The 15,647-nt window shown below is 49.1% G+C and overlaps 1 protein-coding gene across 2 annotated transcripts; it reads left to right on the top strand.

Moving 5' to 3' along the window:
* Window positions 1-12: 12 nt before the first annotated feature.
* On the top strand, window positions 13-15,647 carry CIAPIN1 (cytokine induced apoptosis inhibitor 1). 2 transcript variants are annotated; one of them, XM_032854391.1, is made up of 9 exons: window positions 13-86; window positions 5,278-5,467; window positions 6,106-6,258; window positions 7,741-7,817; window positions 8,476-8,644; window positions 10,046-10,119; window positions 11,002-11,117; window positions 14,369-14,450; window positions 14,949-15,647. In XM_032854391.1, the coding sequence occupies exons 2-9, from the start codon at window positions 5,311-5,313 to the stop codon at window positions 15,057-15,059; spliced, it is 939 nt and encodes a 312-aa protein (XP_032710282.1). In that variant the 5' UTR covers window positions 13-86; window positions 5,278-5,310; the 3' UTR covers window positions 15,060-15,647. The 2 variants fall into 2 exon arrangements, with proteins under 2 accessions (XP_032710282.1, XP_032710283.1); XM_032854392.1 differs by having other exon boundaries at window positions 68-86; window positions 5,285-5,467.

Here is a 15,647-nt window from a genome sequence, read left to right on the forward strand (position 1 = left end):
CCGCAGCCTCCTCTTCTCGCGAGAGGCGCGAGGTGCGAAGCCGGTGGCGCCGGAGAAGCCGGGCGCGAGAGAGTCCCGGGAGGCAGGTGAGCGTTGTGCGTGCGGCCCAGGAGCTCCATCTCCTCAACCGTCCCACCCTTATCCCTAGAACCTCTTGTTTCCTATTCCCAGCCCCGTCCCTCGGTGAGCATCGAACCATGACCACTTCCCTGGGGAGCACGACGGGCTTTTGCTCCGGGAACCCGGTGTAGGGCACCGGCCGGCCCGGCGTGTCCCGTGCTCCTGGCGCTGTGGCTTCTTCCCCTTCCGGGACTGCCTTGTCTCCCGCGCTGCCGGCATCGATCTGAAACCCCGGAGACAGCTCGCTGATGGGGTAGAGCCTTGATGACCGGGGTCTGAGATCCGCTCCTGCTAATAGCCTGCCGTTGTGACCTTGGGCCTCAGTCCCTCGTCTCAAACACTGGGGGAGCTGAAGTCTCCGTCTTTGGGGGTATCTGAACCCCCAGGTTGTAATTTTGAGGCAGTGAGTTGCCAGACCCTCCAAAGTGTGGAGTTGGTGTTGTTAAATAACAAACTTTTAACCGGGTAACTTGTAAAGATCTAGCTGGCTTTATTCAAGTATTCATGAATCTGGCAGCATCCCATCTAAGTAGAGAGGAGCTCCAAAGAGCTACAGGGAAAGAAGGGTTTTGTTTTAAGATTATTTATTTATTTATTTGACAGAGAGATCACAAGCGCAGAGGCAGGCAGAGGTGGGGGCGGGGGTGGGGAGGAGCAGACTCCCTGTTGAGCAGAGAGCCCAACGAGGGGCTGGATCCCAGGACCCTGAGATCATGACCTGAAGCTAGAGGCAGAGGCTTAACTCACTGAGCCACCCAGGCACCCCGAGAAGGCTTTTATTTAAAGGCAGAGAGGGGGTGAGACAGGGAAGTCATAAAGGGGAGAAAAGAGTTATTTCAAGCAAGGTCACTTTCCTTTGGGGGACAGATGGGGGTCTTTTAGCCAGATTACCTTACTAATGCTGACCAGAAAATTTCAGGCTGACCCCTTAAGATTATATTCCTGGAGAAAGTTGAAACTACAGTTAGGTTAGGTCTTAGGTTCTGTGTGGTGATGATGTGGGCTTAGCACCAATGACTCCATTTTTTAACAGTTTAACTGAAAATATCGCAAACTTGCCAGATCAAAAGAACCATCTAGGATTTGTAGGTGATTTGTAGGATCTGAAGTTTGAGAAAGGCTGGGGTTGTTCATTCTGACATTGAATGCTAATATCTGAGTGACTCAGGGAGGTCACGGACTGGGCACTAAACTGAAAGTATAAATGCAGAGTGCCTCCTCACTGTGATCTGTCATCAGGAAAGGCTTCCTATTAATACGGAGAACTAACTGGTTTGGGGATTAGGGATAACTGATGACAGAAGCTAAGCATGTCACTCTGTAAATTTTGTGTTTGCAGTTGGACCCTTGTCTTTTTGTCTGTTTTGCAAACCCTTATCAACTCTAGTCTTTCCAAAACATCTTGCCCTCTCCTACCTCAGTTGCAGGGGAAGCCCTCCTAAACCAAAACTACTCCCCAAATGTGAAAATTCCAGATCCACATCTTTGGATTTCATTAAAACACTACTGATCTGTCCATGAGGTTTTGTTTTGTGAGTTCTGTCCACCCATCTTCAGTTGAGCCTTTCCTGTGGAATTCTAGCTCTGGGGTGTCCTTCCTAAAACCCTCAATTCTTGACACACACACCTAATTGCCTGAAGACAGTCTTCCATTTCTTTCTTTTTTTTTTTAAACAGGTTTTGTTTTGTTTTAATATTTATCTGATAAAGACACAGTGAGAGAAAGAACACAAGCAGGGGAAATGGGAGAGGGGGAAACAGGCTCCTGCTGAGCAGGGAGCCTGATGCAGCGCTCAATCCCAGGACCCTGGGGTCATGACCTGAGCTGAAGGCAGACGCTTAATGACTGAGCCACCCAGGCGCCCTTCCATTTCTTTTCCTTCAAGTTTCTTGTTTCCTTGCTGATGATCACCTTTTCCCCGTGTGTGTGTGTGTGTGTGTGCGCGCGCGCGTGCGCGCACATGCAGACGCGCACACTTCAGCTAGTTCATTATACTTAAAATTTTCCTTTCTGATAGCGCTCAGTAGTCTCAGAATTTTTTTAGGCACCTGACTCAAGAAGATTTGATCCTTGGTTTGAACTGATATGTTAACTTCAGTCTTACTTATTTTTTTTCCTTTTGGCCCTCTTCATCCTTGAGAGGAGCCAAATGCCTCAAGATTCGAGGTTTATTGGGTGCCTTGGAAATAAACAAGTGCATCTCCAGAAGATCCTTGCAGACCTCTGCTTTCCCATGGGTATGTGTATAGGGCAGTGAGCGCGGGAGAAGTTGTTAACAAACAAGGCCTGTGACATGACAATGGCGTCTTCAACTCCACTTCTTTCTAGATATGAAACTAGGCTATGAGTCACTCTTCTAAGTATGTTGACTCAGACGCCAGACATTTTTTTCCTTCTAGTTTTATTGCCAACACCACCAAACTCTGATGACGGACAGTGTTGTCCTTTGGCTTTTGGATACTTAGAAGAACATTGTCTCCCATTTTATTTGGAAAATGCTGACCAAGAGGGGTGGCTGTGTCTGTGTTTTGAGGGTTAATGTTTAATAAGTGCATTTTATGAGCTCCTTCTTGCCACAGAAGATTAGTTTGGGGTGGGAGGATATGGAATGCGAGCCACTTTGCATTCTTCTAATGTACTGGCACAGTCCCATGGGACCAGTGTCTATGACATCATAAAATACAGCTCTTATACTGTGTAATTCTTTTTTTTTTTTTTTTTTTAAGATTTTTATTTATTGATTTGACAGACAGAGATCACAAGTAGACAGAGAGGCAGGCAGAGAGAGAGAGGGAAGCAGGCTCCCTGCTGAGCAGAGAGCCCGATGCGGGACTCGATCCCAGGACCCTGAGATCATGACCTGAGCCGAAGGCAGCGGCTTATCCCACTGAGCCACCCAGGCGCCCTATACTGTGTAATTCTAACAATGAAAAGGAAGCTTCACATCTCTGCCTAGGGAGTCCTCAGCAGGCATGGCTGAGGAGAGAGGATAGGTTTTCTAGGGACTCTTTGAAGCAGAGGCAAATAAGCTGGCCACCAAGAACTAAGAGTTCCCTTAGAATATCCATTCCTTGATAAGAAAAGAAGAGCACAGCGGACCCATGGTTGACAATCCAGTGGTAGCTAGAACCCCAGTTCATCTGTATTCAAAACCCGTGCTCAGTAAAACACCCTCCATTAAGGTTGCTGGAAAGGTCTAGACACCTGGCATTTTGTTTTTCTTTGGCTAACAGCTAACCTTTTGGTCCTTTCTTTCATGATGGTTTTTCTGTGGGTACCTGTGAGTACAGTGCAAGGTTGTAGTTGGTGGTGGTAGGCCAGGAGCCTATCCCTTTCTATCATCCTGGGTGAACCTGTGTCAATATCATTCTAGAAATAGGTCCTTTATTTCTTATAACTTAATGCCCAGCAATCCATATTCCTGTTGGTTCGTAAATGGGACATTGATCCCAAGTTGCCTACCTGAAAGATTGGTGAGAGTGTCCTTCCTCAAAGGTTTTAGATCTTGATTATGCACTTTTTAAGGCTTTTTTTTTTTTAAGATTTTATTTATTTATTTGACAGAGAGATCACAAGTAGGCAGAGAGAGAGAGCGAGAGAGCAGGAAGCAGGCTCTCTGCCGAGCAGAGAGCCTGATGCGGGACTCGATCCCAGGACCCTTCGGCTTCGGCTCGGGTAGAGGCTTAACCCACTGAGCCACCCAGGCGCCCACTTTTTAAGGCTTTAAGAACAATTCAGTGACTAAGCAATTCTGCTTATCTGATAACACTTGGCTTCCTTTCACTGGGGCTTGCAGTCAGGTCAGGATAAAAAAGAGTAGGCATTCCACATGGAAGCAAATAGATAAAAAGGCATGATTGAAGCAAAAATGAGGAGGTTTTTCATAGAACAAGGAGGGATTCCCTTTGGAGAGGTGGGAGATCCAGAGGGAGCCGGATCGTGGAGGCCTGACTCCAGAAGAATAAGTTTTGGTTTCTCTGTAGAAAGGAAATTCTTTAGGAAACAAATGACAAAATCAAAGTCCTATAGTATTTAAGGATGACGGGCTAACTTGACCATGTTTTATAGACAGAGGAGCCAGTCATTTGAAGAGAGAGGGTAACGGACATGGCTTAAATTCAGTCCCAGAGTGTGGTGGCATCCTTGGGACCCAGTTAGCGACTTCTGCAGAAGCCAGGAGTGTTCAGCCCAACACTGATCTATGCTTGACCTGTCTACCTGGCTTCTGCCTTTATGCCATTCATTAGAGCTATTTTAAGTCGAGAGCTTGATGGCATTAATGTTGAAGAAAGAAAGGAGGAGCTAAGTAGAATGCTGTCGCCTGACCTAATTGCATCCTGAGCGCATTCTAACTCCTCTTCATATCAGGTGGACGAGAAAGTTGACCCATGGTGGTGGCCGCGGGCAGGGGCTCTCCATCAGTTAAAAGCATGGACTTTACAGTCCCATGGATTTGGATTCAAATTCCCACATTTACTAGTGTATGACCTGGCAAAGGCAATGGCTTCAGTGTTCTGTCCGTAAAATGGGGATAATACCTAGTTTCAGGTTGTGCTGAGGTTCAATTGGAATAATGTATCCAAGGTGCTTTGAACAGTGCTTTGAACAGTACATGTGACACACGTGGTAGGTACTATGATCCTTGCAGATTCAATGGGATTGAATTTTCCTATTTTGCTGAAAGTGAAACCATTATTCGATTTGCCAAATTTAAATATGTTGTCTCTTTTTTTAAAAAAAAAAATTAAGCTTGGGATGGCATTATTTCTGCCAATTTATTTGCTTTCCTTGCTGAGTCATACTTTTGCCTAATTAATGTCCCGTGTGGTTTATATTCTGTTCAAGCTGAGTTGTCCCAAATCAAAGCAGAAATAATCTTTCTGCCTTCAACCTCCTTCCTTGACTGCCAAGTCAGGACTCTCATCAAGGAAGCAGCCTGCGTCATTTGGGAACATTGGGGTTATGAATCCTTGAGATAATAATGGGTTCATTATTTCAGTCTCCCTGGTGTCTACGCAAAGAGGTTCTAACGTGGACAGAATGCGCGGTGGGAGGTCGGAATTAGGTGGTGATTCTAATGGTATCTGCTGCTACATCATGGTACATCATGGGTTGAATTGTGCTTTTCACTCTGCTCAGTCCTGACTCTCCTTCAGCCCGTAGGTTTTAGGTCCATCGGCACAGCCAGCATGGCAGAGTATGGGATCTCAGCTGGCCAGTCTGTGGCCGTGGTCTGGGATAAGTCGTCCCCTGTGGAGGCCCTGAAGAGTGTGGTCGATAAGTTTCAAACGTTAACCGGCGATGAGGGCCAAGTGTCTGTGGAAAACATCAACCAGTTATTGCAATGTAAGTCCCTACCCATGTTGTCTTTACGGGGCTGCGGGGGTTGATAGGGGTGCAAGGAATGTGGTTCCTTGATAATCTGAGTTTTTGTTCTGGGTGGCCCACGATGGCAGTGGGTGGTCACCCTGCTGTCTTTCAGTTGAGGTCCAATGGACTTAGGAGTATAGTTGATTTATGTAAGTATGTTGTTTCTTATTAGATATTCCACATTTTTAAAAAGACTTTATTTATTTGAAAGAGAGAAAGAGAGCACGAGCAGGAGGAGAAGCAGACTCTGCGCCAAGCAGGGAGCCCAGTGTAGGGCTTGATCCCAGGACCCGAGCCGAAGGCAGATGCTTAACTGACTGAGCCACCCGGGCACCCAGATAGTCCACATTTTTTTAAAAAGCTCACTCTTTAGCCAGCTTCCTTTTTTACTTCTTTTCCTGAACATGTAAAAGGATATGAAATTACTAAGACCAAGGGAGAGCAGCAGCTTCATTGCCCCTTTTGCCAGTAGTGGTGGTCTGATGGCATTTGCTGGACGACTAGCTGTTCAGTCTTCAGGGCCAGGCCCAGAACCTCTCCAGGGTCTCGGGAGGGCTGGGCAGATTGCCTCGGGGACCCTGATGATTGCTGATTAGAATCTTCCTTCTTTTCAGCTGCCCACAAAGAATCTAGCTTTGACATTATTTTGTCGGGTATAATTCCTGGAAGCACCACTCTGCACAGTGCTGAGATTTTGGCTGAGATGGCCCGGATCCTGCGGCCTGGCGGATGTCTTTTTCTGAGCGAGCCAGTAGAAACAGCTGTAGGTAAGGAAATCTTCATTTGGAAGACAAGAATTTAATAGCCTTGACTCTTCAGGTATGTTTGCTGCATGTCTGTGAGCGGGAGCTGTCATCCGGAGAACCTCCTCCTCAGTGGTGAGTGATGGTAAAAATTGGAAGCAACTCATCTGAGGGGACTGTGATCTCTGACCGACCCAGCTTGGATCGTGCCTAATGGAAATTGATCACAGCCAATCCTAAAAGGATGCATGCTATGTGATTCTGTTCCTATAGCACTCTCGGAATAACAAAGTTCTAGGGATGGGGGCCAGACTGATGATTGCCAGGCATTGGGAGTGGGAGTGGGGGGATGTGTGATGCTGGAAAGGGTCACAGGAGGGCTCCTTGTGACTGTGGGAGCATACACACTCAGCTATGCCTGCACACACACGTGTGTGCGCATGTGCTTATGAAACCAGTGAGATCTGGGGAGCTCTGCGGACCCTCGGTGACCATCCCCTGGTCTTCCTAGCATGCCGCGCTTGTGGAAGGTGTTCCCATGGGGGGAAGGAGGCAAAGGAAGCAAAGGGTCCTTTTTTTTTTTTTTTTTTTTTTTTTTTGTAACTTCCTACACATTTATATTGATTTCAAAATAAAAAGAAAATAATGACTGGAAGTCTGGGAGTGATGAGTCTTATTATTGACTCACGTGAAACTAAGGATGGGATCCAGGAAACAAAACCTCTCTTTCTGGCTCGGTGGTAAAGCTGCCAGAGAGGGCTCCCAGAGAGCTATGCGGTTCTGAACTTGTGAACTTTTCCATCTGTATGTGATGACTTGATTTGTAAATACAGTCAGAGAATGAAAGGATTTTGCAATGTGTAAAGGTGGTTGTGTGGAGATACCAACTTGTGACACGGACCCTGGACACCAGTGTCCAGGGTCCAGCAAAGTTGGGGGCGTGGGCCGTGGGCGGCCGCACACAGTGTCTCTTTGTCAGAACCAAACAGAGAGAACACTCGTGTGCTTTCCAGTTAGTTTCTCAGCCTCCTTCTTACTCAGTGTCCAGCCACCCCAGGAAGGTCTTCCAAGAAGCCGAGGGGGATACGACACAACAACAGTGGAATTATTATATGACCCTTAAGGGCATAGGTAGGAGCACTTTGAACAACCGAAGGGATTTATCTATTTAAAATACCATCCCTGGGGCGCCTGGGTGGCTCAGTGGGTTAAGCCGCTGCCTTCGGCTCAGGTCATGATCTCAGGGTCCTGGGATCGAGTCCCGAGTCGGGCTCTCTGCTCAGCAGGGAGCCTGCTTCTCTCTCTCTCTCTCTCTCTCTCTCTCTGCCTGCCTCTCCGTCTGCTTGTGATCTCTCTCTGTCAAATAAATAAATAAAATCTTAAAAATTTGTAAAATACCATCCCTGTTACTGTTCATGGCCTTTCTGACCCAGATAGGTTGGAGCCTTTATGATTTTTCCTGTCTTTGACCCATAAAGCCACTAACTGGGGTTTTCCTCTTGACAGTTAACAACAGCAAAGTGAGGACACCCTCAAAGCTGTGTTCGGCCCTGACTCTTTCTGGTCTCGTGGAAGTGAAAGAGGTATGTTGGTAAATGAGGTCATACGTATATATCATTCAGTCACTAGCTTTTTCTCCCACCTTTAAATATCTTCCACATTTATCCACCTCAGCATGTTGGTCCTCACTCTTCTTAACCATCTAACAGTATCAAGAGCTGTGGAGGGGCTGGGACTCACGTAACCATTCGGTAGCTGTTGGACACAGAGGTGGCACTCCTCCATTTTTTTCTCCCTTACCATCTGCTATCTTTTCCAAAGAAGACATTTTCATCCCTTTTGTGGTTTCTTTTCTTTCGTTTCTGCTGTGTTCCTGGTGGGTTTGCTTCCCTGCCACAGGCTGTGGTCCTCACCAGCATGTCCGACTCACCTGTATATTCCTAACCGCTACAGCCCATGGAATGACCAGCATGGTGCCGTGTACCTCATAGACAGCAATTTGGTAACCACTTTAAAACTTTCCAGAGGGTTGGCTCAAAGTAAGCACATAGACAAAATGACACTCCAGGGTACAGAGCCCTGAGAAACCGAAAATGAGGCATGAGGTGACATCTGTCATCTCCCGCTGCCATACGCTTACCAACACCGAAACGAGTATTTGATGCCCGTGTGGGTGGACACAGTCCCTCCTCATTTTGTGGAGTGAGTGTGGCCTCATCCTTTCGATGTCTTGAATTCCAGCTGCAGCGGGAGTCCCTGAGCTCTGAAGAGATACAATCTGTTCGAGAACACCTGGATTACCAAAGCGACAGCTTGCTCTCTGTGCGCATAATGGGCAAAAAACCCAACTTTGAAGTGGGTTCTTCTAGTCAACTGAAGCTTTCTCTTGCTAAGAAGACTTCTCCTCCAGGTAAGACTGGCCCAGGGGCATTGTTGTGTCCGGGTGGGCCTAGAAGGACATCTTCTACGTTGAACCAGAGATCTAGATAGAGGCGGTGATGTCCCCAGAGTATCAATCTTTCCTTCATTTCTGTCATTTTCAAAGGGAAGAATATTTAATGTTCTGTTGTCCTGGGCATATTCAGATCCAGATGTGAAATAATGCATAGCTGTTACCCTGTTCAGCCCTTCCGTGCCAGAAGACACTGAGGCCCCCAGATTCTAGAGGCTTAAGCCACATGGTTTAGCTGACAACATCTTGCCACACCCCAGAATGACGACAGTCGTCCTCAGGAGACCCCGCAGTGGCGGTCATGGTTGATAAGTGACTTGCTCCTCTTCCTTTATGTCCTTTCTGTGCTAGTCAAGTCAGCTTTTCTTACTGTGAGGAGCTAAAGCCGCTTGTAAAAATATTTCTTCTCAGAAAGTTGCACCTGCCCTTTGCCACCCCCGCCCCTCATCACCTCATCCCTGTTTCACGATGCCTGAATTGAGAGAAATTGTCCCAGCTTTGAGGTATGTGAAAATTGGCAGGTACAGTCACACTATCCTGCCTTGACTGGCCAGTCTTTTAAAAAATACCGCGGAATCCCAGCCTTTGGGTTCGTGGTTCTGGAATGGGCAGGAAGGCCTCAGAGGAGCAGTTTGCCCTGGGGACAGTCTGAGCCTTCACCTGCAACAGTGGTCTTCACGGCTGCACTCACCCCCACGGCCCGGCCGAGGGCCTGCCCACGCTGACTCTGGGCTCAGCTCCCAGGGCCTTATCTGCACAGACAGGGTCTGGAGGGCTGAGGCTTGTGTCTGCCTCTGGTTTGCGTCACACCGCCGCCCCCGGCTCCAGAGCTGGCTTTCGCATACGTAACAGGTTCCTGGGAGGCAAAAGCTTTGGCACGCTTCCCCACTTAATCTTCAGTCTCCTGCAGTAGGTCTAGGGAGAACCAGCCCCAGGCTCTAGGGACAGAAACCAAGATGAGGACAGAGCAATGTGGAGTAGTCCGGCACATCGGACAGACTCCTCCTCTGTGTGGCTCTGTGGAAGGGGCCCACATGTCAAAGCCGGTTTCCTCATCTATAAAATCGGGACAGCACATGCCCACCTTCAAAGGGTCTTAGCAGGACCGACTCACACGGTGCTTGAGATCCTTACCTTAGCGTCTCCGCGGAGCAGGTGCTTAGCAGATCCCGGCATCGGTCACCACACAGCGACTGGCCGCAGGCCCATGGCTTCTCCGAGCAGCACAGCTGGGCCTCAGACCCAAGCCCCCTGGCTCCCAGTCCCGTGCGCTCTCCTCAGGAGAGAGCACGCACGTGGGCCTGTGTTTGGTTTCTACTGTTTTGACGGAGCTCTCTTTCTTTTCTTGGTCGGACTCAGCAAAGCCTCCCATGGACCCTGCCGCAGCCAGGCTCTGGACCCTGTCAGCCAATGACATGGAGGACGAGAGTGTGGTGAGTCAGCCTGTGGTCCGTGGACTGCTTTGCGTGTGGCCTCGCTCTGGGCGGCCTCTCTGGACACAGAGGGGTAAAGCCCAGCCTGTGGCTCGGCCTGTGGCTGGCAGTTTTGACTGAGACGGAAACTCCACATTGGTGGCATTTTAAGAGCCTTTTTGGGCATCTCTTTTCCCCATAGATTTTCTTGTTGTCACTTCGTGTGATATGTTAAAGACTCTGGTGGGTGTGTGTGAAGCTGAAAAGAGTTTGTCAGCTGAAGTATGCCATTGGCTCCTTGGTCTGGGCAAGTCGCTGCACACGCATTGTCTTAAGAGCCGTGCTTGTCTGTCTTTGATCAATACTGTCTGTTAAAAAGTTCTTCATTTCTGCAACTGTTGAAGTTACAGTGATAGCAAAACAGGTTATAGTTCGTGTCCTCGTGGAATTTACAGATGAACTGTCCACACGTTTACCAAAGAATTGTACAAACGTATATGTCATTATTTGCCTTCTTCTCTGGAATTCTATAGAAAATATTTTATTCCTTTTTTCACGTGACAGCACTTCATATATGCAAATAAATATAACACCTTTTTGTTCTTCCTGCTCCCTCCCCATACACACACACACACACATTCTCTCTCCCTCTCTCTCTCTCTCTCTCTCTCTCTCTCTCTCCACATCATAAATTACTTCCCAGTCCCCCACAACCTAGTGCATCTTCTGGGGACACAGTCAAGTTCCCCGTGGTGGTCGGCTTGAACGTGGTGATCAGCCCAGAGTAGGTCGGTGGATGCCCTCTTTATACAGGCCAGAGAAACCCGCTACCACAGCCCTTTATCCGGCCTTCTGGCAGCAGAGACCGTGACCGTGTCCCTCACTTCTTCAAACACTCTCTAGGATCTCATTGACTCCGATGAGCTGCTGGATCCAGAAGATTTTAAGAAGCCCGATCCAGCTTCCCTGCAGGCTCCTTCGTGTGGAGAAGGGAAGAAGAGGAGAGCCTGCAAGAACTGGTAAGTGTTCGCAGAAGTGGAGTCTGCCAGGCTGCCTCTGGTGCCTTCTGAGTCTCAAGCAATCATAATACTTGACTATTATTGCAATATTTATTTTATCGTGAAATATGTACTGATGACCCAGGTTAAGAATCAGAAACATGACTGGTATTGGGGCGCCTGGGTGGCTCAGTGGGTTAAAGCCTCTGCCTTCGGCTCAGGTCGTGATCTCAGGGTTCTGGGATCGAGTCCCGCATCGGGCTCTCTGCTCCGCGGGGAGCCTGCTTTCTCCTCTCTCTCCGCCTGCCTCTCTGCCTACTTGTGATCTCTGTCTGTCAAATAAATAAATTTAAAAAAAAAAAAACAAAAACATGACTGGTATCTTAGAAGTCCCCTCTCCATGCTTCCTCAGCGGCGTCTTGCTCCCTCCCCCTACAAAGGTTACCATCCTCACAGGTTCATGTTCATCGTTCTTGGCTTATTGGATAGTTTCCCACCTAGTGTGAAGCTCTAGAAGATATATTCTTGAGTGGTGAAGAACAGGGTAGGAGGCCCAAACCTGGCGAGGCAAGGAAGAGTCGGTGTCCTCCATCTGTGAAGGCTCGCAGTGATGATCTGGGCTGAGCTCTTCGAGGATCTCCCAGAGTCCCTTCTGGGAAAGTCAGTAGGGAGCGTCGTGGGAGGGCTCTGGGACACCGAGGGCATGCACAGAGGGAACACCTGGCAGGGCTGCAGTGTGATGCGGTGACCGGGTGGCCAGCAGAAGTATGGTCAGAGGGCGTGGACTGCTCCGGCTGTTTGCCCTAAGCCACCGTAGCCCGAGCTCTCCTCCTTGGAGCAGAGCAGAACATTGTGTCCTCAGCAGATCAGCAGGGCGGGCAGGGACGGGAAAGCCGAAGGTTAGCAGCACGTGGTCCAGATAAGCCAGGGACAGGGTCTGGGCTGGCTTGCCTGTGCTCAGGGACAAAGAATGATGTGGTGGCGGCTTGGTGTGTGACCTTGGCAGCCATCAGTCCGTCCCATCTACTGGGCCCCTGCTCCAGCACTCTCCTATGCCTCCGTCCACAGCAGAGCTGACATCTGGGGCGTCTGTCCCACTGTGCCCCTCAGGGCTCTCCCCTTTCTGTCCTATGTTAGCTTTTCTGGCTTTTGTAGCATCTGCTGCTTTCTTGGTTTTCTCTCTCACTTTGGTGGAGCCCGTTCTCCAGGAGCTGCTTTAGAAAGGCTACGAGAGGCAAGTTTTGTTTTTTTAGGTTTTCAGACTATGTGTGGCTAATATGTCTTTTTTCTATTCTCATAAAGGATTGGATATAGAAATTAAGCTGGAAATAATTTCCTTACATGATTTTGAAGACATTCCTGTCTTTTTTTCCAGTGATTGTGACAAAGGCATCTGAGACCATTCTGTTTCTTGATCCTTTCTGTAAGACCTCGTGTTCCATTTCAGAAGTTTATAGAATCTTCTTTATCCCTGGTATCGTTTTGTAGTATGTCTCAAATACGGGTCTGCTCACATCTTTTGCACTAGCCATTCGGTGTGGCTTTTCAGTCTAGAAGTCATGTTCATAGGCCTGGGAAACATTCTTTAATTTGTATGTGAGTTTTGTCTTCTTGATTTCCTGTCTGTGGCCTGTGCCTCAGACACTGGGCCCCTTTAATTGGCCCCGTCATTTTCTTTATGCTCTACTTTCGGCGAAATTTCTGCGGGTTTATCCTCCAAAATTTCTGTTGAGTTATTTTATTTCTACTGTCATGTTTTTGATTTCCATGATTCCTTTTTTTGTTTATTTTGACTTTTTGTTTTGTTTTGTTTTTAGCATAGCGTCCTTTTTTTTTTTTTTTTTTAAGATTTTATTTATTTGACAGACAGAGATCACAAGTAGGCAGGGAGAAGAAGGGAAGCAGGCTCTCTGCCAAGCAGAGAGCCCGATGCGGGGCTCGATCCCAGGACCCTGGGATCATGACCTGAGCCAAAGGCAGAGGCTTTAACCCGCTGAGCCACCCAGGCGCCCCATAGCGTCCTTTTTTAAATTTTGCAGGTGTGATCTCTTTTCCCTTGAGGTTTGTGATAGTTCTTTGGAGGTTTTTTCCCTCCCTGCATTTTCTCTGTTTCTTTCAACTTGCTCTTTTCTTTTCAAGATTTTATTCATTTATTTGAGAGAGAGGGAGGAGAGGGAGCAAGCAAGCGAGTGCAAGAGCTTGGGGGAGGGGGAAGAGGGGCAGAGGGAGAAGCAGACTCCCCGCTGAGCAGGGAGCCCGATATGAGACTTGATCCCAGGAACCCAGGGTTATGACCTGAGCTAGAGGCAGACACTTAATCGACTAAGCCACCCTGGCGCCCCTAACTTGCGTTTTCTCTTTTAGGAGGGCTTCCACCTCCCAGGAAGCTCAGTCATCTCTGTGATTAAGAGGGGAGGACAGAAAGCTGGGAGCCCTGAGCTTAGCGCTGGGATTTGTTGACTGTGCTTTAGCGAAGGGAACCTGAATGGGCCTGTGGGGAACACCACAAAGTCAGCATCTTTGGTCTTTGCCTTGGGGCGGTTAGATGTTTCAGAGAAGGGTCTTTCTGGTGCCCCCTGTTCCTTTGGAGGTTTCGGGGTGTGATGTGGGTTGAGAGTTGGCTACCTGCTTGACCGGGGCTACCTCCCCGCCTGCTCGGAGTTCAGCTCCCCTCAGTTAGAGCCACAGTCCGCAGTGCCACATTGCTGTTGTCTCTTTTCCCGTGGTCCCTGTCTTTGAGGGTTAGGTCTTTACTGAAGTTTTGGTGGGACCTCGAGGGCAAGTAGAGTAGACGCGTGCTTTCAGTCTGTCCTCTTAACTTAGAAACCTCACTGCTTGGTGTCTTTGCATTCATTCTATGGATAGAAAGAGCAGTGAACAGTTAACTGGTGGTGTGTGGGCTTGCTGAGTCATCGGCGTTTTTTTAAGTGTGAAAGTTGCCAGCATTCACAAATCAAGCGATTTCAGGTAAAAATCCAAATTGTTTTCTGTCCTTAGCTTCGGAAAACGTGGTAACACGGGGTCTGCTTCCCGCCACAGCATTAATGAGCTGAAGCTGGGTAGCGGCCAGCCTGTGTAGATAGGGCACCTCCCCTCCTGGTCTCCCGTGGCCCACCATTCTGCCTCCCTGAACAGCCTCAGGCACTTCCCTTGTCCGCCTGGCCCCGTGGGTGTTTGTGAGCTCAGACGCCCTAGTATAGTAAAAAGAGAGACATTTCTGAGCGAGTTTGGGGGTGGCCTGTCTCACTCACAAGCTCCTGATTTTCCCCCAGCACCTGTGGCCTTGCGGAAGAACTGGAGAAAGAGAAGTCAAGGGAACAGGCGAGCTCCCAGCCCAAGTCGGCCTGTGGAAACGTAAGTATCCGGGTCCTTACTCAGTACTCACGAGACCCCCACTGGCGTTGGTCCTCATCCGAAGCCAGCACAGTCTAGTTCCCGTTCCCCACATATTTTAATAACGGGCAGATTTCTGAGACCGTGTATGCAGGAGAGCGCTCACCCCCTGAGGGGGTTAGCATGCTCATGCCCGTAGGGGAGGCTCCTGTCATTTATTTTTGGCCCCGTTCTTCCCAGCTCATAGTGGCCTGATGCCATTCAGCCATTTGGCTGAGCTCAGCTGTGATGGAAACACGGCCTCCCAAGGAACTTCTGTAGACCACTGTTTTTCGTAAAACCAGAGCTCTGCAAACCTCTTTGTATTTGGGTTTCAGATGGACCCCCATCTGCGCCCAGCCATTTCCACCAGGTGACCGTAGGCATGTTACGAACTTAGGGGTCCCTTTCCTGCCCTTGTATCTGGGACGCGCGGACACTGAGCTTCCCCGTGTGTGTGATCATCTCTTCTCTCAACAGTGCTACCTGGGCGACGCTTTCCGCTGCGCCAGCTGCCCCTACCTCGGGATGCCGGCCTTCAAACCCGGCGAGCAGGTGCTCCTGAGCACCAGCAACCTGAGTGATGCCTAGGAGGGAGCCAACGCCCTCCAGCCAACCCCCGTCCCTCCAGTCCCACCGTAGTGCTTCCTCCCACCCCCTCTGCACTCGCTCGCTCTCTGCTTAGAATCCATTTGCAGGGGGCGTGCTTGGTCAACAGAGCAGAGAGGGCCCTGGGGTGCGGCAGTGTGCGGTGCTGCTGTCTGGCAGAAGACCTAAGTATAATGGGGCCTGCTTACTCCGAGCGGGGGGACCTGTTTCTCCACCTCGTGTGAGGGCACGCTCTCCCGACATCACTATGCTGACCTGTCACTCAGAGCCCAGACACCCTGGAGTGGTCACGCTCTGGGACAAAGAGGGCCCCCGCCCCACTCCAAAGCTCAACCACAGTGCCACGAGCGGTCTTCTAGAGGTGGCGATCTCCTCAACATGCAGTTGGTGGTGACGTGAGTCACATGTCTCATGGCCTCAGGGCACCAAAGGACTCACCCATTGGTTGCTGTGATCATACTCCGTGTCCCTCTGTCCCTTCCTTCCCCACCTCACCCCTGTTTTACTGTATTATATCCGTCTTGTGGTTTCTGTTCATCTACAGTTATTAAAGTTGTGTCTTCACATGCA

Source organism: Lontra canadensis, unplaced genomic scaffold (assembly GCF_010015895.1).
Source record: "Lontra canadensis isolate GAN:19392208 unplaced genomic scaffold, GSC_riverotter_1.0 scaffold8, whole genome shotgun sequence".
In the NCBI taxonomy this organism is placed as follows: Eukaryota; Metazoa; Chordata; class Mammalia; order Carnivora; family Mustelidae; genus Lontra; species Lontra canadensis.

What these genes read in the sequence shown, in the direction of transcription:
- CIAPIN1 (XM_032854391.1), top strand. Translation starts at nt 5,311, where the DNA reads ATGGCAGAGTATGGGATCTCAGCTGGCCAGTCTGTGGCCGTGGTCTGG. An exon ending in GCCAGTAGAAACAGCTGTAG is followed by an intron (nt 6,259 to 7,740) that starts GTAAGGAAATCT and finishes TCCTCTTGACAG; the next exon opens with TTAACAACAGCAAAGTGAGG. An exon ending in CCAAGTCGGCCTGTGGAAAC is followed by an intron (nt 14,451 to 14,948) that starts GTAAGTATCCGG and finishes TTCTCTCAACAG; the next exon opens with TGCTACCTGGGCGACGCTTT.